The 24,606-nt window shown below is 51.2% G+C and overlaps 9 protein-coding genes across 9 annotated transcripts; 3 read left to right on the forward strand and 6 right to left on the reverse strand.

The window, feature by feature from the left end:
• Positions 1 to 1,834: 1,834 nt before the first annotated feature.
• LTHEOB_10972 (Cupin RmlC-type) lies at positions 1,835 to 2,350 on the reverse strand (the record flags this gene model as incomplete). Its single annotated transcript, XM_035507676.1, has 1 exon — positions 1,835 to 2,350. One exon carries the CDS (start codon positions 2,348 to 2,350, stop codon positions 1,835 to 1,837), a length of 516 nt encoding a protein of 171 aa, XP_035366903.1.
• A 1,356-nt stretch (positions 2,351 to 3,706) lies between these two features.
• Positions 3,707 to 5,291, reverse strand: LTHEOB_10973 (uncharacterized protein; the record flags this gene model as incomplete). Its single annotated transcript, XM_035507677.1, has 2 exons — positions 3,707 to 4,957; positions 5,016 to 5,291. 2 exons carry the CDS (start codon positions 5,289 to 5,291, stop codon positions 3,707 to 3,709), a joined length of 1,527 nt encoding a protein of 508 aa, XP_035366904.1.
• Positions 5,292 to 6,036: 745 nt separating this feature from the next.
• Positions 6,037 to 7,303, reverse strand: LTHEOB_10974 (Meiotically up-regulated protein; the record flags this gene model as incomplete). Its single annotated transcript, XM_035507678.1, has 3 exons — positions 6,037 to 6,048; positions 6,107 to 6,496; positions 6,950 to 7,303. The coding sequence occupies 3 exons, from the start codon at positions 7,301 to 7,303 to the stop codon at positions 6,037 to 6,039; spliced, it is 756 nt and encodes a 251-aa protein (XP_035366905.1).
• A 3,322-nt stretch (positions 7,304 to 10,625) lies between these two features.
• LTHEOB_10975 (uncharacterized protein) lies at positions 10,626 to 11,414 on the reverse strand (the record flags this gene model as incomplete). Its single annotated transcript, XM_035507679.1, has 1 exon — positions 10,626 to 11,414. One exon carries the CDS (start codon positions 11,412 to 11,414, stop codon positions 10,626 to 10,628), a length of 789 nt encoding a protein of 262 aa, XP_035366906.1.
• A 985-nt stretch (positions 11,415 to 12,399) lies between these two features.
• LTHEOB_10976 (uncharacterized protein) lies at positions 12,400 to 13,221 on the forward strand (the record flags this gene model as incomplete). The annotated part of the gene is made up of 1 exon (XM_035507680.1): positions 12,400 to 13,221. One exon carries the CDS (start codon positions 12,400 to 12,402, stop codon positions 13,219 to 13,221), a length of 822 nt encoding a protein of 273 aa, XP_035366907.1.
• A 2,332-nt stretch (positions 13,222 to 15,553) lies between these two features.
• On the reverse strand, positions 15,554 to 16,378 carry LTHEOB_10977 (uncharacterized protein; the record flags this gene model as incomplete). The annotated part of the gene is made up of 2 exons (XM_035507681.1): positions 15,554 to 16,071; positions 16,138 to 16,378. 2 exons carry the CDS (start codon positions 16,376 to 16,378, stop codon positions 15,554 to 15,556), a joined length of 759 nt encoding a protein of 252 aa, XP_035366908.1.
• A 690-nt stretch (positions 16,379 to 17,068) lies between these two features.
• LTHEOB_10978 (Carbohydrate-binding protein) lies at positions 17,069 to 17,690 on the forward strand (the record flags this gene model as incomplete). The annotated part of the gene is made up of 2 exons (XM_035507682.1): positions 17,069 to 17,525; positions 17,608 to 17,690. 2 exons carry the CDS (start codon positions 17,069 to 17,071, stop codon positions 17,688 to 17,690), a joined length of 540 nt encoding a protein of 179 aa, XP_035366909.1.
• A 3,792-nt stretch (positions 17,691 to 21,482) lies between these two features.
• On the forward strand, positions 21,483 to 22,481 carry LTHEOB_10979 (Short-chain dehydrogenase/reductase SDR; the record flags this gene model as incomplete). The annotated part of the gene is made up of 1 exon (XM_035507683.1): positions 21,483 to 22,481. One exon carries the CDS (start codon positions 21,483 to 21,485, stop codon positions 22,479 to 22,481), a length of 999 nt encoding a protein of 332 aa, XP_035366910.1.
• A 384-nt stretch (positions 22,482 to 22,865) lies between these two features.
• Positions 22,866 to 23,862, reverse strand: LTHEOB_10980 (uncharacterized protein; the record flags this gene model as incomplete). The annotated part of the gene is made up of 2 exons (XM_035507685.1): positions 22,866 to 23,288; positions 23,341 to 23,862. 2 exons carry the CDS (start codon positions 23,860 to 23,862, stop codon positions 22,866 to 22,868), a joined length of 945 nt encoding a protein of 314 aa, XP_035366911.1.
• Between the last annotated feature and the right edge of the window lie 744 nt (positions 23,863 to 24,606).

The following is a 24,606-nucleotide window of genomic DNA, read 5'->3' on the forward strand; positions in this document are numbered from 1 at the left end:
TATATTCATTTCGAACCGTTCTCTGGCCTGAAAATATCTGTCAATCCGTACCCACTGCTGCCCCGGTGGACCATTCGGCCATGAAGCCGACTTGGAATGCTGACATGGTCTTTGCTTCAACTTCGAAATACTAAATTCCTGTCAGAGTCCCGTGGTTGCCTTTGCTTCGCTGGCTGGGCGCTATGGCCATGGCCGTGCGGAAATCTGTGTGGAGTGATGTTTCATTGGTCGAACAAACCGCTTTGTATCTGGCCCCCAAGTTTGAGGACCCGCAGACGCATGAAATAGGAAATAGGGCTAGCAACACATACCTTATGAGCAGCATGTTCCTGCCGATCTTCTGTTGGATGCGGTTGATCGTGCTTCTTTTTGGCACTTTCATTGTGCACAGCCCCGTCTCGGGTCATTTTAGCTCCACATCGACTGCTCACCGCCACCTTGATGGGAGTACCAGTCATTCAGGTAGATCTCAGACAACGTTGGTTGAACATACAATCTCCTCTCGCAGTCAATGGTCGACATGAATTTGGTTTTTCACTCATATCATGGGTAGCTAAAGCTATCGTCCGGGCATGTATGTTGAATTTCATATTCCTTCGGTGCAAACTTGATAGAGGTCGATGGGTCTTACTGGCTCAGACTCCGGTCAAACTAGTGCTTCTGCTGCCTGGCGTTTGCTGCCGATCCCGCGTTCCGGATCATTTGCTCTATCTCGTGGGATCCACATAAAATGTATCCGTCATAGAAGCTAATTAAAACCTTTTCGCCAGATTCCTCAGTCAGATCGCTGCCTTTATATGGACTCGATGCTAGCGTAGGGTGCACCCTTTTGCGTCTAGTTTTTAATTCCACATACACGTCCAGCCGATAGCTTCAGCTACCCACACATGTTATCTTTCTAAGGCAGAGCTAGGGCATATTTACGCTATGTTCTAGAGCCCTACTCTTCTTCGCGCTAGCTATCGGCTGCAACATCACTCTGTAGGGAATCCCAAAACATCACGTGCCGAAACACCATTTGCCTAAATGAGTGTCGCTAGTACTATTGCAGAGGGGAGTAAATAGGCGGAGCGGCCACTTGGGATAAATCTCTGATAGAGGATCGGCGTTTTCACATTGTAAATTGGCCACTCTGTTTTGTTGGCAGTCCTTGCCTTTGCTATTTGATTCTCTCAGCCGTATCCCGCGCGTCGTCTGCTGTTGCTTTGATTTACACTCATCTCTACACTTCAATAGTAGCCTTCAAGGCAGGCTGTACTTAATAGCGTTTCATACGTATATTATGGCTCTCATATATATTTTGCACAGCTGATCTACGATCCCGCGCTATTGTTTGGTGTATACTTTCATCGGTTGTCGTCCTGTCTTTTCTGGCAGAGGAAACTTAACGAAGGACCTGCGACACCCGATGGTGTAATTGCTATTCGTTCCAAAACATTTGCGTATCCCAAACTACAAGCGAACAAGTTCGGAGTATGTCTTGAAAATCATTCACGAACTTTCCCCATCTCGTTCGTTTTTGTTTTTCAATGTAACCAATACATGCAGAGAGAAAGTCTCTGTCACGCTGCATAAAAAGCAGGTATTAGAGATCATTATCATGGACGTAACACTGACTCGTAAAGAAAATACACCGAGTTGGATAATATCGATTGTATTGACGAAGGAAATGGGAATAATGTCACAAACTCCAGGCGGATTTGATGCCACAACAGAATTATCGTTACTGGAGCATTCTTCAAAAGTGTGTCTTTCCCATTTTTGTAATTAGTGGTGTTATTTTACTCGTTGCAAATATCCATACATATGCTTCGAATGCAATCAGGCGAGTGGCTTATTCGACCTCGAAGCCAACGTCCTCCTCCAACGCCTTGCCCCCAGTAAAAGGCGGCTGGGACCTCATCATAACCAGCAGAATCCTCGCCCACTGGTTGGTCTCGTTCTCCCAACCGTGCATGGTCGCCTGCTGAACGACCACATCGTTCGCCTTCACCTTCGTCCTCGAACCGTCGTCCAAAGTGAGGGTGACCTCACCCTGGACGACATAGACGTAATCCAGGGAAATGGTCCGGTGGAGCGGGAACTTTGCGCCAGGGGGAACATCCAGGATCCTCAGAATGGCACCGTCGTTGACGAGGCCCGTCTCCAGCTGGCCCTTGTCTTCCGGGGATGAGACATCGGCGGGGAGTTCTTCCGTTGCCCACAGGGGCGTCAGGGACGGGCCGATGCTGAGAGGGATTCCGGGAATCTCAGCGTCATCCTTAATGACGGCCGTCGCAGTTGAGTTGTGGCCGGTGACGATCCTGCGAACCGGCGGAAGCGGAGATGGAGATGATGCGTTCTCGGCCATTTTGAGGCTGTTACTCTCTTCAGTGAGCTGATGGATCTAATAGGAGATCGTCTGAGATCTGTACATACAAATAGTTTGAGTTTAGAAGGGAAAATATATATGTTGTTGGTATAACAAAGGAGCTTAACACGGCCTGAGGTAAATCCTGATTTATATAGAACACCCCGCTAACCCCCTGTCACCTTGCGCGATTTGGAATCCATGCGGAGGGGTAGGGTGAACAGCGGAGGTTCAAGGGGATTTGGTTAATGATATGCGTCAGGGGCGCCAACATGTGGCACCACGGCCCGATTAGGAAGGCCCTCGGACCAATGGTTGCTCCGTGTTTCGTCCCAGTCATCGGCACCCGGCTTTCGTTAGTCGCATTACGCAACACGCCAGCTCCTCTTATTATGCTTAACTCTACTCTTCCCCTGAGGATCTGATGTCGATTCCGCCAGAGGAATACTAATCGCAACTTGATGATCAGGTTAAACCCGCGGGTGTACGGCATCAGGACTTCACGAGCATGTTGGAAGTTATCAATGCTTTCCCTTCATGTCTCCTTGCCGTTCAGGGGACACAAACCATGTTCAGGTTCGAGCTTATCGCGTCTCAGAGCAGGACGGATTTCTCCACATACCGTCCCGATGCCCCGCATGGCGCTTCTTTAACGGTTCCAGAACAGACATTAATGTGGGGGCCAGTCCGTCTCCGGCCTCCGATGCGCTGTTCCTGCACATATTCTACCCACCAGTATGACCACCTTATGGCTAAGATTCATCCTCTTGAATCCCACATGGCCACACACAATGCTTTCTTGTGTATTGTGCTTCATTGTTATAATCTTAGCGCACTTTTTGTGATTTGCATCGGACCCCCTGTCACCCTTTTGCTTGTTTCTACACTGGTCACGTTATCGAATAACTTTGCCGTTTAAGTTTATCGACTTACGATAGAATAGTAACGTTTCCAGTGAAAGGAACAAACAGGAAGAGTATCATAGGAAGAACATTCATTCATGGAGCCCCAGCATGTCGTTGACGACTATTTCCGCGGCATACTTCCATGTGGGCGCGGCTCTATATAAGACGATACTATCCTTCTTCATCAATCTACTAGTCTCCTTCCTCATGCCATGATTGAGCATAAACAAAACACTTCAATGCTTCTCCACGCCGCAAATCCGGTGGGCCGGCCTCAAACGGATCATCACCGCCCCCTTCCCCTTGCTTGACGGAAAGACACACAGGGTTGCAGAACTTTAACTTCGAATTTGTATGAATAAAGGTAGATAATACCACTTCTTCTACTATTACCAACAACTAATGCAACGCTTTCAGTCTAGACTGAACGTGCCCTCTACCGAAAAGTCCGCTAACCCAGGGCCTTCAGAATCATAGGAAGAATCGTGCTCTCCAAGTAGGTCCAGTGCACGCTGGTATAATCGCTCACCCACGCCGCACCCGCATAGTACGTGCTCCTCTTACCGTTCAGCGCAAACGCCTTCTGGTAAAAGCCCTGCGCCACATCCGCCCACTTGCCGCGCATCTGCAGGGGCTTGTGGTTGCCGAAATCCAGCCACTCCAGCTTCTCCTTGGTCGCATTCAGCGCGCCCGTCTCGGCGAACTTCGCCACGGCATCGGCCACCATCTTCTTGGCGCCCTCCGGTTCCAGCTTCTCGTCGCCGACGACGTTGGTGCGGAACACGCCGGGCAGCATGCCCGAGTAGATGACGTTCCAGACGAACGACTCGCCCTTCTGGCCGGGCAGGTTGAGCACGCCGGCGGACGCGTCCGGCGGGGCGTTGACGACGTCGAGGTTGTCGCGCAGGCCGGTGTTGTTCAGCACGCCGACGTAGGCCGAGCGGTAGGCCCAGCGCGTGAAGACGTCCAGCTCCGCCGCGTCGAGCTGCAGCGGCGCGAGGCCGGATGCGAGCGGCGGGGCGGTCACGAGGAGCTTCTTGGCCTTGATGAGCTTGTTTTCGCAGCCGTTGACCTTGACGATGAGGGAAACGCAGTTGTCGTCGCGCTCCGCGAAGGCGACCTGGGTGGAGTAGAGGACGTCGGTGGGGCCGAGGTGCTTGGCGATGCGCTCATACAGAATGCTGTTGTTCATCGTCGTCGGCAGCAGCAGGCCGCTGTTGGCCGTCGCGTTGAGGTGCACCGCGCTGAACTGGTTGAGGATGTAGGCCGTCGATTCGCGCAGCACGTCGCCCGTGTAGCTGACGAAGCCCCAGATGGTCGGCAGCGCGGCTTCCAGCTTGTACTTGGCGACGAACTCGCCAAACGGCAGCGCCAGGTCCTCGGGGATGGCGCCGATGGGAAGCTGGCCCAGCGAGGGGAAGGTGTAGTTGATGTACTTGGCCGCCAGCTGTCCGTAGGTGCCAAGCGCTTGCTGCACGGCCTGTGGGTTGGCTGCGGCGGTGGCCTGGTTACCGGAGGTGACGGGCTTGCCGGTGCTGAAGTCGACGTAGTGCGTCTCGAAGCCCGGGTTGGGCGCCGGGAAGAGTTCAATGTCAAAACGTTTAAAGAAATCGACGACTCCGGGGAGCTCAAGGTAGGCGATGACACCAAAGTCGAGTCCAAAGGGGAAGTTGGGTGCGGAGTAAGTGTTGACGTGGCCGCCCTGCAGGTCCCATGCGTTAGACGAAATAATTTTGGAGTTGTTTTGTAAGGGCACGTACGAGATGGTCTTCCTTTTCAATCACGACAACACTCTTTCCAGCATCGAGAAGGCGCACTGCAGCATACGAGCCGGCCGCACCTCCGCCAAGGATGACAACGTCTTTTTCGATTATGTCCTCGGGCTTGAAGTCTTCATGTCCGAAAGGCAAAGCCAGAACCGACGAGGTCAGCCCTAAGGCAACACTGAGGATGAGTTTCATAACGAATGACTGGCTCTCCGAAGTCAAATGAGTGTAGTTGGTAGTGTTTGAACTTGTGAAGCGCGACGTGGGCATTTATCGTGATGGAATTGCCCTTCGTCATGGGCAACATCCGTCAACTGCCGGTCCAAGCCGATCCGTGCGCAACGTAAGGAGAATAACCGGCTGCCAAGCATTTTTAAACTCTTAACAAAACCTTGCAAACATGGATTGTCGCCTGTTAGATCCTCAGCCTTCTTAAACGTCTTGGAAAACATCTGAGCCCACCTGGCAGACACCAGCTGCCAATTTTACCCCTTGAGAACGCGGCTATTTTAGGACTGGTTCTGTATGCACGGCGACTCAGTATAGTATTTTTGGCGGAAAGTATATATAATTAGGTCGTATTTAATGACTCAGCCTCACGTCTTTACATTCACGGAGTATCCCGAACCAAGGAATTCGTGGTACAAGTGCTCGAAGTCAGAATGTAGAATTATCCGAATGATCCTCGGCTAAGTGAATCTCTGATGCAAGGCTATCTATCGTGCTCAATCTGCCGGACACCATTGGTTCGATGGAGAAGCAGCAATTACACGGTACCTCCCTTTCCATGTTGCCAAGCAAATCTTCTATTGCTCTGTCCAACGCTTATGCCTTTGGAATAATTCTTCAAACGTCTCCTCCCTCCCGCCTTTCGGACCTAGTATGCTTTCCAGTTCACTACTCCACGAAGGTGCAAGTGCCCGATTTTGGTATGGATCTTTTTCCATCCACACAACCCAACAGTTTACGACCCGCTTCGCAAAGCTCAGCTCACACCGAAACCACTCTTTATGGTCTATCGCCCTATCTGAGCCCTCGTGAGCGCACGGTAGGATTTCTCGAAACTTCCTTAGCTGGAGATGTACCAGCAGCTCCGCGCGTTCGTGGTGCGGCACATCCCGCCACACGTGCAGGACCCTCAGGTCATCTAGGTTGCAGTCACGCTCTATTTCATTTCGGCGTTTGGTCGGATCCTTCGCCTTGCCAATCTTGATGAGGCCCGGGTGCGCCGGCGTTCGCATGATGTAGATGCAGCCGCTGGACGTTTTCCTACCAAGGGACTGCAATATTCCATCGTGCAGTTTTTCACTGATGCTGCGCGACCAGCCGGGCGTGAGGATGGTGGCATTGGCGGCGCTGTTGGAATCGGAATCGCTGGAATCGGAGCTGCTGGCATCGGCGTCCCGCTTTCTCATGCTTGCCACCAGGTCTTCCTCTACCTCATCCTCATTCTCTTCTGGGGAAGGACTGCACGGCTGTCTGAGAGAATTTGATTGACGCGGTGTGACACGCAGGCTGCGCCGACGCTGATCAGAAGGCCTTGGAGTAGGCGAAGGGGTCATTGGTGCTTTAGACACGGAGATGGACGGCGTGCAGGGATTGGTTGTCGTCAACCGTCGGCCGTTTTTTCCTTTCGTGGGTGTTTCCGGACCTTCAGATTGGATGCGAATGCTGGGGCTACTGGGTTCGAATGGCGAAAGAAGCCCTGTTTCTGACGTTTTCGGCTTGATTTCTTGCATCTCTGGTTCTTTCCAAGATCGGGTAAGTCTTTCCGGGGCGGACTGAGTCTTCCATGTTAACGCATCCATCAGCCGCCTAGGTGTGCTTAGAAGACCATAGAGAGTTGGAATAAGGCCGGTTGGCGCTGGGGTACCCGACTGAATTGGTGAAGAGGAACTGTCATCATCTCCTTCAATAGACTGGTATACCTCTGCTCGCGGTGTTGCGTAGCCGCCGGAGAAGTCTTCAGCCTCACTAGCCGATTCAGAATCCGACCAATCATTGCGACCTGCATCAGCTGTTACGGTCCCTGACTCGGAATCCGACCAATATTCCGAATCCCCAACGGCAGAGTCCTCACGTGCAACGTGCCTTTGCCATTCGTCGTAGTAGAACTTCAGCCAAAACCAATGGCGATGATCGTTGCAGAGAAGAGCGTGAATGAAAGGCCAGAGATGCTTTAGTGGCGAGTCGGTACCTTCTTGCTCTTCATCTTCGGAGTCGGGGTCTCTGTATTCCTCGTCTTCGTCACCCTCCTCCTCTCCGGACAAGGTATCGAACATGCTGCGAGCAATGGCTGAAGACAGCTTACGACCGCATCGACCCATCACTGGATCGTATGCAATGCACTGGATGCGGTTTCCCTGATCCTGCAACTCCGAGCTTGCGTCGTAGAAGTGTACCAAACCCGTTCTTTCGGGCAACGACGACGGTGTCCCAAGATCAGGCTCGGCGCTCTTGGCTCTGGAGCTTCTAGAAGGCACGACATCTGTAGTGGGGTTTAATGAATTTCTTTTCCGTCTAGGGAGGCTGGAATCGTCGAGCCATCCTTTTGATGCTAAAGCTTTTGAAGCCATGAGCGCGAGGCGAAGAGGCGTGAGATGTTTCTTAATGTGTCTGTGTTGCTCACAGAGGAGAATGCGGGAAATTGCGATTGCATGCTCCTCGCTAAAGGGTGGTTTTGTGGTGCATATCACCTTAATAAGCGGCTCAATGTCTTGGGTCCATGGCTCGTAGCGTTTGTCGCAGCAGTGGGTGTTATTACCGACGAGGGCGCAGCATCGCAATTTGCAGCCTTCAGTTACATTTCTCAGTCGTTGAATTATGGCAGCCAGCGGTGGGGCTAATTCTGGTTGAGGTACTGGCCCGGAAGGGGTTGTCATCCTGGTTCGACGCTCTGGAGGGTGAGGTTTGAAGTGGAGTACACAAGCAGAAGGACGCCTGTGCTGCGGCGCTGCCCTCGCGTTTAAGTCTCCGAGACACGGAGCGGTTTGTTTCAGAGACGGCGGCAGGTGATACTTTGCGCCCCACCCTCGTGCAGATTTTGGGGGCGACAGTGCTGTGCCGCAGACCATCACGAGGCGCAGCTGCGATAGCGCCACTTATTTTTACACAATCAATATGAAGGGGAAAATAACTCGACCATGCGACTCAGCTGGGCATCTCAAAAAGCGATGGGAATATCATGGTGTGTCAATCCCTTAACTTTTTGCAAACAAGGTTCTTGATTATGCTTATGTCCAGTAATACACGTGGAGACCCTGGCAGTGACTCTACAAAATAGAGTCTACGGGCCGATCTGGATCTAATGATAAGTTACCCCACATTTCTCTTCCCGGAAAATCTGTCTCGAAATGTTATCCCTGCCAATTCGCTCGACGGGAACCGGAACCGCCACCTGCCGGACCAATGGGAAGTGAAAGAGTTGCAGCTGTCGCATACCATCAGGCTACCATCAGGCATTACTGCTAACATCCCATCCTCCAGATGGAATGGCTAAAGACAAGAAGTCGTCAAAGGTATTGCGCGCGCAACACGGCTCTTGAGGCCTCTTGGCCCTTTCATTTCTCTACTAATTCCAGATTAGAAGAATTCTCAAGATCTCTCATTTCGCGTCGCTTGTAGATGAGTCTTGCATGTAGAGAGAGATGATTCTTCTTGAGTAGTGAGGCTTAAAGAATTTCGCCTAACAACTTTTTCCAATGGTCAGGTTTAAACTTCGACACGACAATCCACAATATTCGAATAGTTGAGTGATTGAGTGAAATGCTACATTCATTCCTGCTTAAATATTCAATGACGATGATGAGGAAACGCCCGCAGGCTTGGTATGTGCTAAATTCTTGCTAAAGGGATGCTGATGTCATGACAGTGAAAATAGCAATTTAAAAGCGTGCCACATGCCTGATGCAGTAAGAATGTGACAAAATGGCCCTGAATTGATACCAGAGTCACGTTATATGGATCAATTTTCAGCGTATAAATCTGTGGGCGTGCTCTGTCGACGACACCAAGCTCCTCCCCAAAGCTCAATCCTGTCCTCCCTCAACCCCGTCAACACCCAAAACGAATCCATATCTGCGCAAAGTAGGTTCAGATCTCCAGGCACTTTTTCTTGCAGAATATCTGACTACGACAATCAGATACAATGCGACCATCACCCAGTCTTCTTTTCGCGCTTGTCCTTGAGTTGCAAAGTCTTGCGCACGCCGGGCCAGCAGGATATGGAATTAGCCAGTCAGCAGTTGCAGAAATTATCCCCGCGCATAGTTGGCCTGCACAGGTGATTTGGCAAACTGAGGTAGCGACTACAACAGCTGCTTGGGTCTCATGAAATGCCGGGTCTGGATTCTGATCGACTGCCTCTGTAGCAGCATTGCTTACAATACGCTTCTGGGACGACTTCATTGTTATCGCGCCATTTCAAACGCTGGATTGAGACATTTGTTGCTATGGATCGTGTTCCAAGTTGCTTACCCTCTGATATTTGAGCGTAATGAGCGCTTGTTAATGCGAAATAACTTTTAATGGATCGCATTTGGGCAACGTGATATTTTTAGCGTTCCACTCTTTTCAGCTGGGAGAAGCATATCACTCCTTATCCTAGCCATTTATCCTAGCAAAAAAAAAAAAAAAAAAACCTCGCGGAACGACATCAGTCCGTAGCTCAGCAGGGTCCAGCCGGCTTCGCTTTACTGGCTATTCCTACTTATAAGTGTGATGGTGGGAAAGACCTCACATGCGTTAGTTGTGAAGTGCTGTTCCTTTTCTGCCCATCAACAATGGCCGGCAACCTCGATACTAAATGCCATCAAATGTTGTGTTGCTTTGGTTGTCGATCCCGAGCGCTTCGAGCGGTACCGCTTTCTTACCAAGACGAGATAGAACGAGACAGAAATAAGCAACAAACGAGCTCGCTCAGGCCCGAAGACCTGTGTCCATGAATGGAACGCCCGATTTAGCACCGGAGGTTGGCGCGCCAACGAGATTTGCCGCTGTTCTGCAAGAACGCATTAATGCACTGGATGTTGGAGCAATGCCATTGGCTGGTGGACGCAGAATGCTTCTTGAATCTTCAAAACGGAGAGCAGTATTACCGAAGCCTGCGAGGAATCATCCAATGTAACTTTTTATCAAAAACAACTGGAAATTTCTGTCCACCGGATAACAGTAATGATGTTACGATAGGAATTCAGTTCGCGCATATTTCTTTCCACGCGTATTGTGTACTAGACTCTATGTCTGATATATATTTGGGTATGGTGTTGGAAATAAAGTATTTTAGCAAGCGAACAAATGTTTATAGTAGACACTCTCAGGCGGCCCTCAGGACGCGCTTCCCCTTGAACTACATGTTCAATAAATACGTGCCTGTTCCCCAGGATCATTTAACTTTGTTGAGGCCAACACAAACCTTGACAAGCTTTGCTTCACGAGAGAACCATCACTGAGAATCTTTGAAAGGCTACATTCGAGGTTCATAGCAAGGCATTGCGCGGACAGAAGGGATGAGATTGGTTTCATTCATGTAGATCGCCATGGAACTAAGAGTACCGGCGAAATGAAAATCTACGTACATCAAGGACCTCGAGATCGGAGACCCATCTATCTAACCATGTCAGAGATCTTCCAGCCGAGCTCCGTCTTCCTGAATGTCAGGCGCTGAACGCTTGAATCGAGATCGGGCAAGACGTCGGCGATCAGCTCCTCCATCTCGGAGACGTCGGAGCCAGCATCGCTCTCGTCGTCCATCTCAAAGTGCCTCCTGTGGTAGAGGCTGCGCACCCACTTGACGGCGACATCAGCGGCGGCCTTGTTGGACGCAAAAGCCTTCTGGATGTTCATGGGCAGCCTCTTCGGGTTGTCGAAAACCGTGTTGTATATGTTCTTGACCGAGCGGTCCTGCTCCTCGATGACGGTCCCGGGAGCATCGAGCGAAAGCGTGAACAGCTTCGACGCGACGTCGCGCAGATGGGCAGGGAGCTGCCTGATGATGTGCTTGCCCTGATCGCGGGAGTGCTCGAACGTTTGCTTGTGGTGATGGCGGATTGACTGCTGCAGCTCTTCCACGCCCTGCTCCAGTCTGTGGTGCGTGGGGTTGCGCTTGTACAGCGTCTGGAATTCCTTGACCCGCTTGTCGAAATTTTCCTCGAGGTTGTGCACGAGGTTCACGCTGACGTGCATCAGGTCGTTCTCCGACGGCCTGTTGTTGTAGTCGCGCGAGGCATTGCGCATGTCGCAGAATGTCGTCCAGTGGTCGGCACCCTGGATGACGTTGTGGGCAACGAGGGCATGGAAGGGACCGTAGTTGCCTGTGGTAATGCAGAGCAGGATGAGATCGATCTGGCGGTCCACACGGGTCTCCCAGTCAATGTTGTTGGACTTGTCGAACATGTTGGCGTTGGTGGTGACTTTGACGGAAGTGTCGAATCTCTCTCAAGTTTTAACCGACGTATGCGGATGTGGTAATTGTCAAGGAAGGTGGGGTTTCCTGCTTTCCCTTTTATATCGATACAGAGCCAATGATAATACGGGAGACCGGGGCGTGCTCTACTACGTCAGTTCATATCATCATATCGAGGGATTTCCGTGAACAAGGGGCACCATTGCCAAGTCTCGTAACCGCGGGTCTGGCGAGGTGTTTGCAGCCCTTTGCACGTGAATTCTCATACCGTATTGCCCGGGAGTATTACCCCACATTCGCTTTGAACCCTGGAATCTCACCCCACATTCATTCCGTTACTCAGCGCCGTCTTCTTGTCTCCGCTTTCGTCCCGCGTGCATTTCCGCTTTCACCGTTGACGTGTTTCCTAATTCCGTAAATTCCAACTTCTATCGTGTTTATCTGTTTTCGCTATGGTGATCCGTTTTCACACCCCATCCTTTTCTTTTCTCTCCTGTCATGCTAATTTGCGTTCTTTGCTAAGTTCTATTTTACGTAACTTTCCGTTTGCATTAATTGACGTCAAGGGATGAGGTCTAGTCGTGAGAAATGCTAGTCCGTTTGGGTTGAATCTCGACACCATGCTGCCAAACAGCTCAAACCAACTGCATCCAGGAATTCTCTCCTTGCATCTGAAATCGTCATAGTCGTCTTATGATTTTGCCTCAGTCTCATCAATTTGCTCAACCTTTGGTCACCCAGAGTTGGACGGTACCTGCAGCTCTCAACAGGATTGCGGGGAATAGAGAACTATTTGACTCTGCTAGTAAGGATTGATAATTATATATAGGCAGCCTTTGTCTCGTCCATCACAGTCATCATCCTCCAACTCAGCTTCTCATCAGCAAACAACCTCCAGGAAAGTCCTGCCCTCCACGTAAGACTTCAACCACTTTCGATATCCTCAGAGCAATAACTAAACGCCTTCGCAGCAAAATGTCCGCAAACTCTCTTGTCGGCCCCGTCTACCTCGACTGGGAGCAGCGTTTGGAGCAGAGGCTCGACCTCATCCACTTCGCTCTCAAGCAGGGTGACTCCAAGATCCTCGCAGCCATCTTTGCCCAGGATCAGTCCAGCCCGATTGATCACCACGCCACCTTCAACGTCCAGGCCAGGAACCTTGGCCCCCACGTCAGCGAGAATGGCTCTCGCATCCTCAGGGATCTTGAGGACCACGTCCTGAAGACCAACGAGCACATCCGCTCCGACAACAACCGCATTGACAAGAACATGGAGGAGCTTGCCCGCAGCGACAAGCGCAACGACCAGGACGCCTGGCACAGGAACATCCAGGAGAACATCAACTCTCTCCGCAACACCTCCCGGCAGCAGGTTGAGCAGCTCCGCTCCTACGGTCGCCAGAAGATCGAGCACCTCCCCGAGCAGCTCCGCCAGCCCGCCGTCGACATCTTCAACGGCGCCGTCGGCGTGGTCTTCACCTTCGTGAACACCACCCAGCAGTACCTCCAGGATGCCTCCAACACGATCCCCACCTGGATCCGCCAGCCCCAGGATAAGGTCCAGGAGTTCCGCCGTGCCTACAAGTACTGGTATGAGGGCTCCGAAATCATGATCAAGGGTTGGTTCAAGGGCGCCCGCCACCTCCGCGGCGTCCCCTCCATGAACGATGGTGCCCCCGACGGCGACAACATTGGCGCCATCAGGGACATCGCCACCAAGCTCCAGTGCATTGGTCTGGAGAGCTTCACCATCGTCAGGAAGGGCAGTGGTTGGGCTCTTGAGATCTCCGAGGAGTAGGATGATCGTCCACTCACTCACTCTCAACCGATCAGATACTCAGTCGCACCAAAAAATAACTACTTGAATTAGGTAGAAAAATAATAGAGGAGTGTCTTTGATAAAACTGCACAGCTGTACTAGCTACATATTTTGTCGTGACCATCGGTCTTTGCTAACCTTCGAAACATTTTCCCGAAATGTGCATCCTGACAAGCGAGAAGTTGGGAGAGCGCGCCGGAGTCCTTAAAGCCCCTCATAGCTAACAATGATGCAAAAATATCTTTAGCTCATGAAACCTACAGCCTATTTTATGTAGCATCAAGCATGGCTCCGACTGTTGGTTGTATCGTGGCATCCTGAGCCATCTCACCAACCATCCCGCTCTGCGCTCTTAGTAAGCGAAACTAATCTACATGTGCCAAGTAAGCCCGGAGACTGCAGCTTATGCCTACAAGTAGGTATGAGCGTTTGGTATTTCCCTCTACGTGGATGTCGGTTGTAAGATGATGCGACAGGTAACGACTGACAGTAAATCTATGAAGGCACTGAAGTTCATCACTTCAAATCAAAGGGAGACTCACTCGACAGGTGGCTACTACAGGATTTCACGATAAGCTTGACTAAAATGACAGGCTTCACTTACAGGCCCGATCACTTACAGATAGACTATTCCTCGCTTTTTAGACGGCTCCGAGCCCACTGAAACGCTCTCAACAACACTTACCAAGATTGGCACTCACGAAGATCACATTAGCAAGTTCCCTGTAGACGGCCTCTGAGATTTGCAGTGTGAAGAAGGATATATCTGACCGGAAAGGAGAACCCATAACCGATACAAGAGGAGTTCCTGTTTTCTGGAATATTATCTGTTAAGTTTTTAGTACATCAGCACCATCGTTGTTTTCCTTGCATTGAATGAAAGGCTTTGGATGACAGCCCTTCGCACACATCGACCTTGAAAACTGTGCATATGGCCTGATAATGATCCCATATTTAGAGTGGATGATAAAGCATGCGGCCAAGGGTGCTTGTGGGCTCTCAGGCATTTGTCAGCGAACCAGTCCGCAGAAGCGCCGATCGGTTCCGGCGACAAGGCCCCTCGACCTTTCCTCCGAATAGCCATAGTGCGGTTTTCATTTCCACCTGCCCGGCCACCGGGTTTTTGGATTGCCCAAGGCGCCGTTACAAGCCACACGAGTGACCGACTTTTTGTCTGTCGTCCCAGTCGTCAGTGAGCGATCTTCGTATTCGACATTTCTGGCGGGGGACCCCAGGCCGGATGCTCTCTACGCTAGGCGTAGAGGGGTCAAGCGGCCCGATGACGGGCCTCGAACGCACCCTGACGGCGAATCTCGCGTCGCTAATCCCCATTCATGCCTACGGGTAGAAGCCCATGGGATTTAGGGCTGCACCAGCCGTTTTCGCCGTTGCGGTTTGTCCAATTGTTGCCCACCGCATCTTTGGGTGACAGCCACTTCGCACTTGTGGTCGGGCGCTGGCGCGTTTACACAGAGTGCAAACGCACCACCCACACCGACTGCGTGGAGGATTGACTTCGACTAAAGGAAGAACGTGTGCAAAATTGATCAGAGCAGCTGATGAGGAAGCGGTGCCCTCACCGACATCAATAAGCGGTATACATCTCCTACGGGAATACCACCGAGCTTTGTCACTCAAAGTTCTTGAGCGATTGCAGTCCGTGCAGGCTAAATCTAGCTGGGCAGCCAAGAGGTGCTGCATGTCATACATTCAGCTCAGCCAGATATACTTGGATACACCGTGCGTATCCGTCCCTATTTTTGCTTTTGTTCTTGGCCGGGTATGTGGCCGTGATTAGCCATCATCCCCGGTGCGAAAGCCAATCATCCCTTTTGGCCCCCACGATGTCCCTGTGAGATACCCCTGCTTCCCAACCACCATGCCAGCCGCGAGTCTAAGCTTGCTCATCTCTTGAGCACGCTTGGTCATGCTTAGCAGAGCAGGGGCCCTGGTTGCCAGCAAATCTACGTCACACACAGAACGGTCGACACTCCGGTCAGCAGCCCCTGAACGACGGGCAGAAACCCTCGCTATTAACAATTAGAGTGATGCTTTCTGAGAAACTGCTGGAAAATAAGCAGGAGAGCAGCCCGCTTGGTTGTCGATTGTTGAGCACTGCAACTAAGTCCACATCCGGGAGAGAGTCCCGTGCAGATCATTCGTATCGAACACTGCGTATCCGGACCGCACCACCATTTTCGGACGCTTCATGGCGTTGCCGCTCAATCAGCCGCACCAGGCTGACAGCTGCTTCCCACCATTACTGACCCCAGGTCGCGCGCGCAAACTTTTCCTCTTTAGCTTTCCATCCCTACCGCATCCCCTCTATACCAGGCTGTGGCGCAAACCGATGATCCCCTTCCATCTCCGCCGGCGGCGCTCGTAGTTCCTCCATCTCTGACGGACCTTTTGCCGCCAGCTCATACTTGTGCATGCCACCGGCCTGCAGTTCCGACCGTGCATGGTCAGATCCCATTTCGTGCGGATGTGACTGCTCGGAGTCATGCGAACCGCTCGCTCCAGCCTGTCTCCTTTTCCGCAGAAAGTAGAACAACGCGCCGGCGATGAGGGCCAAGCCCGCGACACCGCCCACGACTCCGCCAGCAATCGCTCCTGTAGAAGAGCTGCTGCTGTTGCCGGACGCGCTGGAAGAGGAGGAGGCGGTGGAGGTAGAGGACGACGACGTGGTGGATGCGATGTCCTTTGGCGAGATACACTGGTCGATGCTGTAGTACACCCAGGATGTGTTGTAGCAGGTCGCGAGCTCGGCAACCTGAATGGCTTCGGAGGAGCAAGACAGGCTGTTGGAGTTGCTACCGTAGATGGTCACTGAAAGCGTCCGTCAGCATTGTTTTGGGCTCCCTCCGCATGGACTGGTGCAAACCGTCTACTTACCCCCGCATCCTTCATCCAAGTCTACGACTTGGAAACTCGAAAAATTGCTGGTCACCCGATCCCGTAGCAGTGTGCAGGTTCCATCTGGATACCCGTTGGGGCCGTTGATGTTGTCCTGAGACACCAGGCATTCTGAGTCTTTATAGACAGTGATGTCTGTTGCGCCGCTTCGTGCCACCAGGAATTGGAGGACAGCAAGAACAATGAAGCAAAAAACGCTACTAAGTGGCGGCCGTGACATCGTTGTGCTCTGTGGTTGTTAGTAGTGAAGCTTCGAAGAAAAGGCGGATGAACTTTTTACCGTGCAGAAAATTTTCGAAGGAATGGAAACCAGTGTTACATATCTCGTGGGAGGGAGGCTAAAAAGAAAGACTGGAGACAGAGGGGCTTTGGAGATAGCTAGGCTCCGCCCCGATGACGGTCCCTGCGGTGACCTAACGTGCTGGCTACTGCATGTGCGGGAAGTGGAGACATCAGTCAGCTACGAGTCATTTGCCTGGTTGCCTGCCTTCAAAGTGGCTTTGTGCGCCGAGACAGGTTGGCCTTAGCACCGTTTCGGGGAGGGTGATCGTCAGCCTAACAGTCCTACCGGTCGATGTGACCAGGGTTGATGGAGCATCGACACAAGCACAGTTGCTTTTTTCTTTCGTGAATTTGGCCCCCAAACTCCACTATGTCGACTTTTGGAATATGCTTGAACCTCAATTTGGCAGGCCTGACATCTATTATTGGCCCTTAAGCCCCGCTTTGGGCAACCTGCACAGACCGTTGCATCAAAGCGTTAGCTCAGCCCCAGCTGGACAACTACCATTCCAGAGGTTCCCATCAAGGGTCGAAGAAATATAAAATCGTTTACATTACCGCACATTGTGACCAGCATCCAGACAAGTCCTTACAGAAATCAACTCGTACATCTGAATTCCAACCCATCATGCACTGCACACTCCCAGCCCTCATCGCCCTCGCCTCCTTCTCCATCGGCGTAGCCGCCGATTGCACGAAGATGGGCTACATGACGCACACCTTCTACGGCTACCCCGACAACGACCCGCCGGGTCCGGCCATCGCCTACGACTGCGGCCGCGGTTTCTCCGCCGGCGGCACCGGCACCTACAACGACCCGCTGACCTTCGCCTCCGCCGAGGGCGAGTTCGAGCCGTGCGAGGTCATCTACGACCCCTACACCCGCAAATACCTGCGCTACGAAGACTACTGTCAGGCTTGCACCGACGACTGGGCCAACGGCAAGATCCGCCACCTCGACGTGTGGACCGGCAGCACCACGGTTAATGGTGGTGATACCCAGATTCAGTGCGAGAACGACTTGACGCCGGCGGAAAACAGCCAGACTATCGTGAGGAAGCCGGCTAGCAACCTCCCGGTTGACAGTGAGTGTTCCTGAGATGTCTCTCTTCCTCTGAGAGGGAGTCCTTGCTTTGGACTTTGAGCTAACACATACTTTCTGCGTAGCAACGGCACTGTTCGCCAATGGCAAATGCCATACTGATCATATCTACGACGATTACGACATCAACGACTACTGCTCTCATTAGGCGAACTAAGTCTCGAGCGCTCATGAACAACGTTTCAGAGGACTTGACGTCTACTATTTCTGAGATACTCTTTATGTTTTCACACTCGTTCAGATAACATGAATGAAAAAGCGCATTGCCCTGAACTTTCTGGAGTTGAACGATTGAATTCTCGACGATGACAACATTGGAGAATGATTGATCACCCTGATTATGTACATGAAATACGAGAAACAAGCAGACACCTTTTTAACAAGAATCTTCCCTTTTATTATCTGACTGCTACTTACAGGATCACCATTCTTAGATTTTATTTTGACTGTTAAGGAAAGAAACATGGAGCTTTAGTGTACTCTAATTAACAGTTTAGTAAAGATACGTATCTAGCTAATCTTTAAATACAGTATAACGTATTTAACATATGTTCGATTATTAAAATGGGGGAAACCATTGGTGTGGGGCATGTTTCATGTCAGGTTCATCCACACCGAAGGGTTTCAGAAACGATGCATCCAATTAGTGGGAATCCAAGTCTCAATTAATTAAACAGGGAGTATACATAGAAAGCAAAAACCGAATTTCAAAAAAAGATGCCTGACCTAACGAAACAACCTCCAATGCTAATGATTTTGTTACAGTCCTGCGGGCAGCTCTGCACGGGCAGGCCTGGTGGGAAGCTCATATACCTGTTGAGACATTTTCAGCTGGTAAGAGATGCCATCCATCTCGACCCTTGATTCTTCAGATGCACTGGCCGAGATTCTTCCCCGTCTGCGGCGCCTGAACAGGAAGAATAGGAAGAAAGCAGCAGAAGCCACTGCAAATATACCCACCGCTACTCCAACGCCGATTCCCACCTTGGTTCCATCCGTAAAGCCGGTAGAGGACGACGGTTTTTCAGATGTTGTCGATGTGGAAAGTCCGGTAGTCAACTCCGACGCTGTGTGAGTTGAATAGAGAGAGGCTGCGTTCACTTGAGCAGTGATGTCCGATGTCTTTCGGTTGAGTTGTATGAGAGGAGCAAATAACGTCACAGTTGGCGCCGGCCCACTGGTGATGCTATTTGCGAGGGGCAATGTCCAGTCTGTTGTTGATACGGCATCCCCGTTTGAACAGGTAGCTATCCTGAACGTAGAGGAGTCCACCGCTTTCATACATGTTTGGCGCTGGGAATCCATATTCCGCGCGCATGTATATCCTCTTGAAAGTACTTGTCAGCAGACAAGAAAGCAGTATTGGGTAGCGACTTACACTGGACAACATCCATACACTGCTTCATCGACAAGGGTGCTGAACTGGAATTGGAAAGACGGGGTATTGCTGTCTTGCTCAGATGTCATACCAGCCACACACGCGGTCGTATAACCACTTGGGCAGGAAAGTCCCGGTGAGTAGAAACCCCACCCTGAAAGTGTACGGTCGGTCGGTGTCACAGTCGCCGTTGGCCAACAAGATGGGTTGTCGTGCAAATCGATTGTTTCGCATGATTGAGCCTGCCAGGCGTCTCGCCATCCGGATTGAGCCGCGGCTTGGAAGAAAATGGTGCAGTCGCTGGGTCGTGTAAAGACCGTTGACAGTGGTCCAAGCACTGTCCTGGACCAGATACCTGTAGTTGTAGCCGTCATTTGCGCATCCAGGCCTGTGTTGGTTGATGAGGGGAATATGGTGATGGCGAAGAGAAATGAGCGAGAATGTCTGGGGTTTTAAGCATACGAAAACATGCGCTGTGGGATGTAGCTAAAGCAACAAGGCTCGTATTACAGAGCTGCAGCGGTGCCACTTAACCAGCCTTGCTCAATAACCGCCGTGGATATCGATCATGACCAATGATATTCCAAGGTATTCGCCACGGCCCCTGCGCCACTATTTCAGCCTTGCTCCCCCGACGACGAGTTTCCCGGCTATCATACGATTATACCATTTTATGTGGATATGATTTGTCTGTATTTATTCTTGCCTACCGAAGATGCATATTGGCTTAGAAAAAGGGTTGTTTGATGAGGGCTTCCCACCCACTGCTCGGTTTCAGGTATGCATGAACGCACGTTTTAGGTTGCAAAAAACCGCCACAAGCGGAGACGCTGCTGTATGCATCAATGTGTTGTCAGTACATAATCCACTCACAATACTGCATTGTCTCCGTGTGCATTTCGTATCGCATAATATCACTGATCCATTTCAGAAAGTTCGCACAATTGTGTAATTAAACTTGCTACAAACGCCTCTTTCAAACAGTCTCTTGTCTCAATAAACTTTTGTTGTCTGGCTAATAAGTCTGTCTAAGCTGACGACAGCTAGAGACCCTTCGCGTTGTGAATGCCAAATAGCCGCGCGTTGTCACGGGTCAACTCATGACCAGTTGCCAATGCTCCTTAATACTCAATAGAAGAATTAAAATCTTGAGAAACCGAAAAAAAAAATAGGTGAAGCGAAAATAGAGGCAATGCTGTGTAACAAGTGGAGACATGAATATACAACATGGAGTTCAAAGATAAACCACCTCGTCAGAAATTTTTTCTGGCAACCTTTGGGTTCTATCGGCTTTCCTCGTGTTATCAACGTTACACGTGATCTCAGCTGGGTTGGTATGCGCCACCTCGTGTTCTGTTCTTACCCTGAGACAAATGGCAGAGGCGGCTGTAATACAACTTCGTCCACTTTTCAGGTAGTCTATGAGCTCATGACAGGCCGCAAGAATTTAACTCCCTCTACTCGGGGAGAGCAAGCCTCAAAATCACCGCCGGGTTTCCCCTGGAAACCTCGGATCGGGCTTCCTGATCTGTACTGTTGCGCATAATAACTAAGTTAGAAACGTCTCCGGACGAGTGATGAGGTGCGGGTAGCGGATTTAAGAGGTATAAAGGTTGTACAAAGGCGACAGCTTAGCGCCGTGGCTCGATTTCCTCCACTTACCCCGCTCTTTTGTAACATATTTCCTTCAGCCTCGCCGTGGTTACACAAATAATGCTGCTGAACCTAATCCCTGCTGATCTTGGCGTAATAACAGCGGCAAAGTGCCGGGTTCCGAGATATCTCAGCCTTCTGCAGCACATACGCTGATTAATTCAAACATATTTGAGTCAGTGGTTCTTACGGCACGAGAGTCGCATCGATGATAGCTGGTATGCTTTATTCTACAGCCATCAAATACATTTTCAAGAGCCTGCCGGTCGTGCGCAAAGTCGGAAGGATCTGTCGCACAACTCTATCGAGTTCAAGCGAGCAAGGTCCCTTCTGCTTCACTATTCCGTTGTGCTTTGTAAGTCAGCTCATGGACTCCCCTACAGTAGTTTCGCGGCATACATGGCAATTTAAGAAAGTTAGTAGGAAAATAGCAGCATTGTGGATTAGAGTTGAAAAAAATGGGGACAATTCGGCGTGGTGTATCTCACCTCTGGGGGCGGAAACATTTCTTACACAGACGGGCACAGGGCTCGGAGTGCTCGGGGTTCTCGGAATGCTCGGGGCCTCGGGCACGGGACCATTGCGGGGCTTCGGGGCTTCGGGAACGGGCCTATCATCCCATCGGCGGGGCCGCGGACCACGAAGGATTCTCAGAAACCCACTCCGACGGCCGTATCCGTCTGACAACGGAAGCCTATTGGTTGTGGAGAGGCAACGAGTTGGAACACCAACAGATGGCAAATGGCCATATTTATTTTAAAAGGGACCGTCTCCCCTCGTCCATCCATCATTCAAACACCTTGCGATCAACTCCATCAACTTCATATCGACATTTGCCAGCAGCTTCGAATTCATCTACCTAAAAGAACGCCAAGATACCCTCGAGATTTTGCCAACTCCAGTGTCGCAATGCCTATTTCCACCGCCCTCCAAATTCTGCACTCCCAGCTCTTCGTCACGGTACCCAAGCCTACCGCCAGCTTCAAAGATCGTGTCGTCATCGTCACCGGCGGCAATGTTGGCCTCGGCCAAGAAACAGCGCGTACCATAGCTTCCTTGGGCGCTGCCAAAGTCATCATTACCTCCCGCTCCACCGCGAAAGGCGAAGAGGCGCGGAACGACATCATCTCCTCGACGAAGTGCGATGAATCAACGATCGAGGTCTGGCCCCTCGACCTCTGCTCCTTCGAGTCGGTGCGTGCCTTCGCCGAGCGCGCTCAATCGCTCCCCCGTCTCGATGCCCTCATCTGCAACGCCGGCATCGGAACAACCGCGTTCAAGCTCGCGGAAGGCCACGAATCGACAATCACGACCAACGTCATCTCCACCTTCCTCCTGTCCTTGCTGCTTCTTCCCAAGCTGAAGGAGACTGCCGTCAAATTCAACATCCTCACGCACCTCGACATCGTCTCCTCCGATACCCACTTTCTCACCGACTTCCCCGAAAGCAGACTCCCCGGTCCGATTTTCGAAACCCTGAGGAGCGAAGAGAAGAGCATGATGTCGGACCGCTACCACGTCTCGAAACTGCTCGAGATCTTTTTGGTCCGCGCGCTGGCTTCCTCTCTCGCAGCTGCGCCTTATCCCGTCGTCATCACTTCGTCCAACCCGGGATTTTGTACATCAAGCTTGCGTGACGAGGTCCGCGAAGGTTCGGCCGTCGCGCGTTGGGTGATATGGCTTATCGAGAGGTTGGTTGCGCGCACGGCCGAGGAGGGGTCGAGGAATTTTGTCATTGCGGCCAGTGCTGGCGAGGATTTCCACGGCCAGTGGGTGAGCGATGGCAAGGTGCAGCAGGTGGCGCCTTTCGTGTTGAGTGAGGAGGGAGAGAAGGTTCAGAGCCAGGTGTGGGAGGAGTTGTGTGCGATACTGGAAGAGGCTGTTCCCGGAGTCACGAAGGGCCTTTAGAGGGCAAGCCTGCGATCATTTAATCGAAATAGTGTATTACAGGAAGGCGTCTGCGGGTTTTTACGATTAATTAGCAATGAGTTTTCGTATAGAAATCATGAAATGTTTTCATTACCTTGTTGTTGATGCCTTGGTTTAAAAATTTAATGACTCCAATTTTCTTTGCGCCTTAACGAAATCTGCTGCGTTAACAATTTTTTAGGCCGGAAGCTCTTTGATTTTTAACCTGACGTGGACTGCTGTCTCGATATGATTAATTAAATTGCAACACACGCATGCTACATGGGTTGTTAATTAGCTGAATCGGATTCATCGTGAAATCTGTTCAATATCGTCCAAGTATGTACCGGAATATGTTACGCTTCAAAACACTACCTTTTCCCATCATTTTCGGCTGTCTCCAGGTAGCTCGGAAATGTGATTACCCCCTAGCTCTGACGGGGCCGTATCTACTGGTAGCTCTGAGCGTTTTTCGTCGTAGAATTTGGATGCCGCCGTCCCGGGGAGCTCTGGGACGGTCTTCTCGGTGGCGGGCAATTCCGAAATCTGCGCTTGTTGGGCAAGTTCGGTCCTGGGTGGCTCCAGGGCCGCGTCCCTTGCCAATTGCTTCTTCCGTTTCTTAAGGCGCCAAAGGAGGACCAGACCGAGGATGAGGAGGAAGACGCCACCAGCGGCGGCACCGACTGCTCCCTTGCCACCTGCTGTGAGGCCATCGGTTTTCTCACGTTTCGAGGTGGAGGACGTATTTGCGGTGGCGGTCGCTGACGAGGAAGCTGTGGCTGTTGCTGCTGCTGCTATACCGGGAGACTGAAAAGATCAGTATATGAGCTGGCAGATGGTAGGACGCTCGAGCACTCACGCTATAAGTAGAGTACTTGTCGTTGTTGATGTCTTCAAGTGCAGTGAACTTAAATCGCTGGCCTGTCTGCGGCGCGGTGATGTTGGAGCTCATGCGAAAATAACCATTTCCGGTGTGGTTCAGATGCCAAGAACTCCCGTTCTGCGCATTCTCCAGCCAGAAGAGGCCATCACTCCACGCGCCAATATGCCAGAACATGGAGCTGTCGAGGAGTGAATAATTTCCCATGATGGGCTTCGTGCTGCCGGCGTTGACTTCTCCGTCATCATCCTGTGCAACAGCGGCACTTAGGTAGTTGTCCGGCCCTGATGCGCGAGTTCGCATGACCACTGTGGTCGAATTGACGTTGTAGATTTGCCATTGCTGCTCGCGGTCTGTTGAATTGGAAATCCGTAGGAAGACGGGGCCATATGGTTGTACTGATGTTGTGTTGTCCTCAGTGTTCGCTGGTGTCCCCACAAATGATAGCACATCGCCTGGTGTTGATATCTGGTACCATTTGGAATCGTCAAAATTAGCCATTACTACAGGTGACTGAGTAGTCAAATCGGCAAGGAGGTAATTAGTGACTGAAGAAGATGATACAGAGAGGGAAAACAGTTTGGCGTGGAGATGATGCCGCTGGCGCTTACGAAGGAAAGGACATCCTTCCCATCCTTTAAGACTTAATCCCCGGAGGTTAAGCGAAGTGCAAAGCCGATGCCCAGGAATCCCACGCGACATTGGCAGAATTCGAATTGAGCCCTGCTCTTTCTTATTGGATGCGTGAAGTGTTTGAACATTACTACGAAACCTAGCCTCGCTAGATGCTTGACTAGCGTAGATCCTACAGCCGGATGTGTTGCAGTGTTTTGCTAGCGCTTACATGCAAGTAGCAGCCACGTTCCTTCCCGTACGACCCCAACGAAGATCAATAGCCTTCTCAAGCACGAACCGTGAAACGAACAAAAGTCCACAGCGCCGCATCGTGACGTCTCCCCTCAAACACAGTTACCGTCATATGTTGCGTTTGGCTGTGCGCTCCACAGAGGTGGGAACCTACGACATCCTTCGCTTTTATAATGAATATGAGGGAACTTTAATTATGTTTTGCTGTGGTGTTTTAACAGGTTTTGAGCAAGCCTCATTGCTGATCAATGTCCATCGTTCCTACTTCGGCACCTGCGGGGGCCGCAGGATTAGAATCCTTCCATTCCCCACCGCCTCATGCTTTCCATTTCTTTCCTAGCCCAATGCTTGCCTAATTAATGCCCAGCTAGAACATCA

This window comes from Lasiodiplodia theobromae (assembly GCF_012971845.1).
Source record: "Lasiodiplodia theobromae strain AM2As chromosome Unknown scaffold_43, whole genome shotgun sequence".
NCBI classification, from domain to species: domain Eukaryota; kingdom Fungi; phylum Ascomycota; class Dothideomycetes; order Botryosphaeriales; family Botryosphaeriaceae; genus Lasiodiplodia; species Lasiodiplodia theobromae.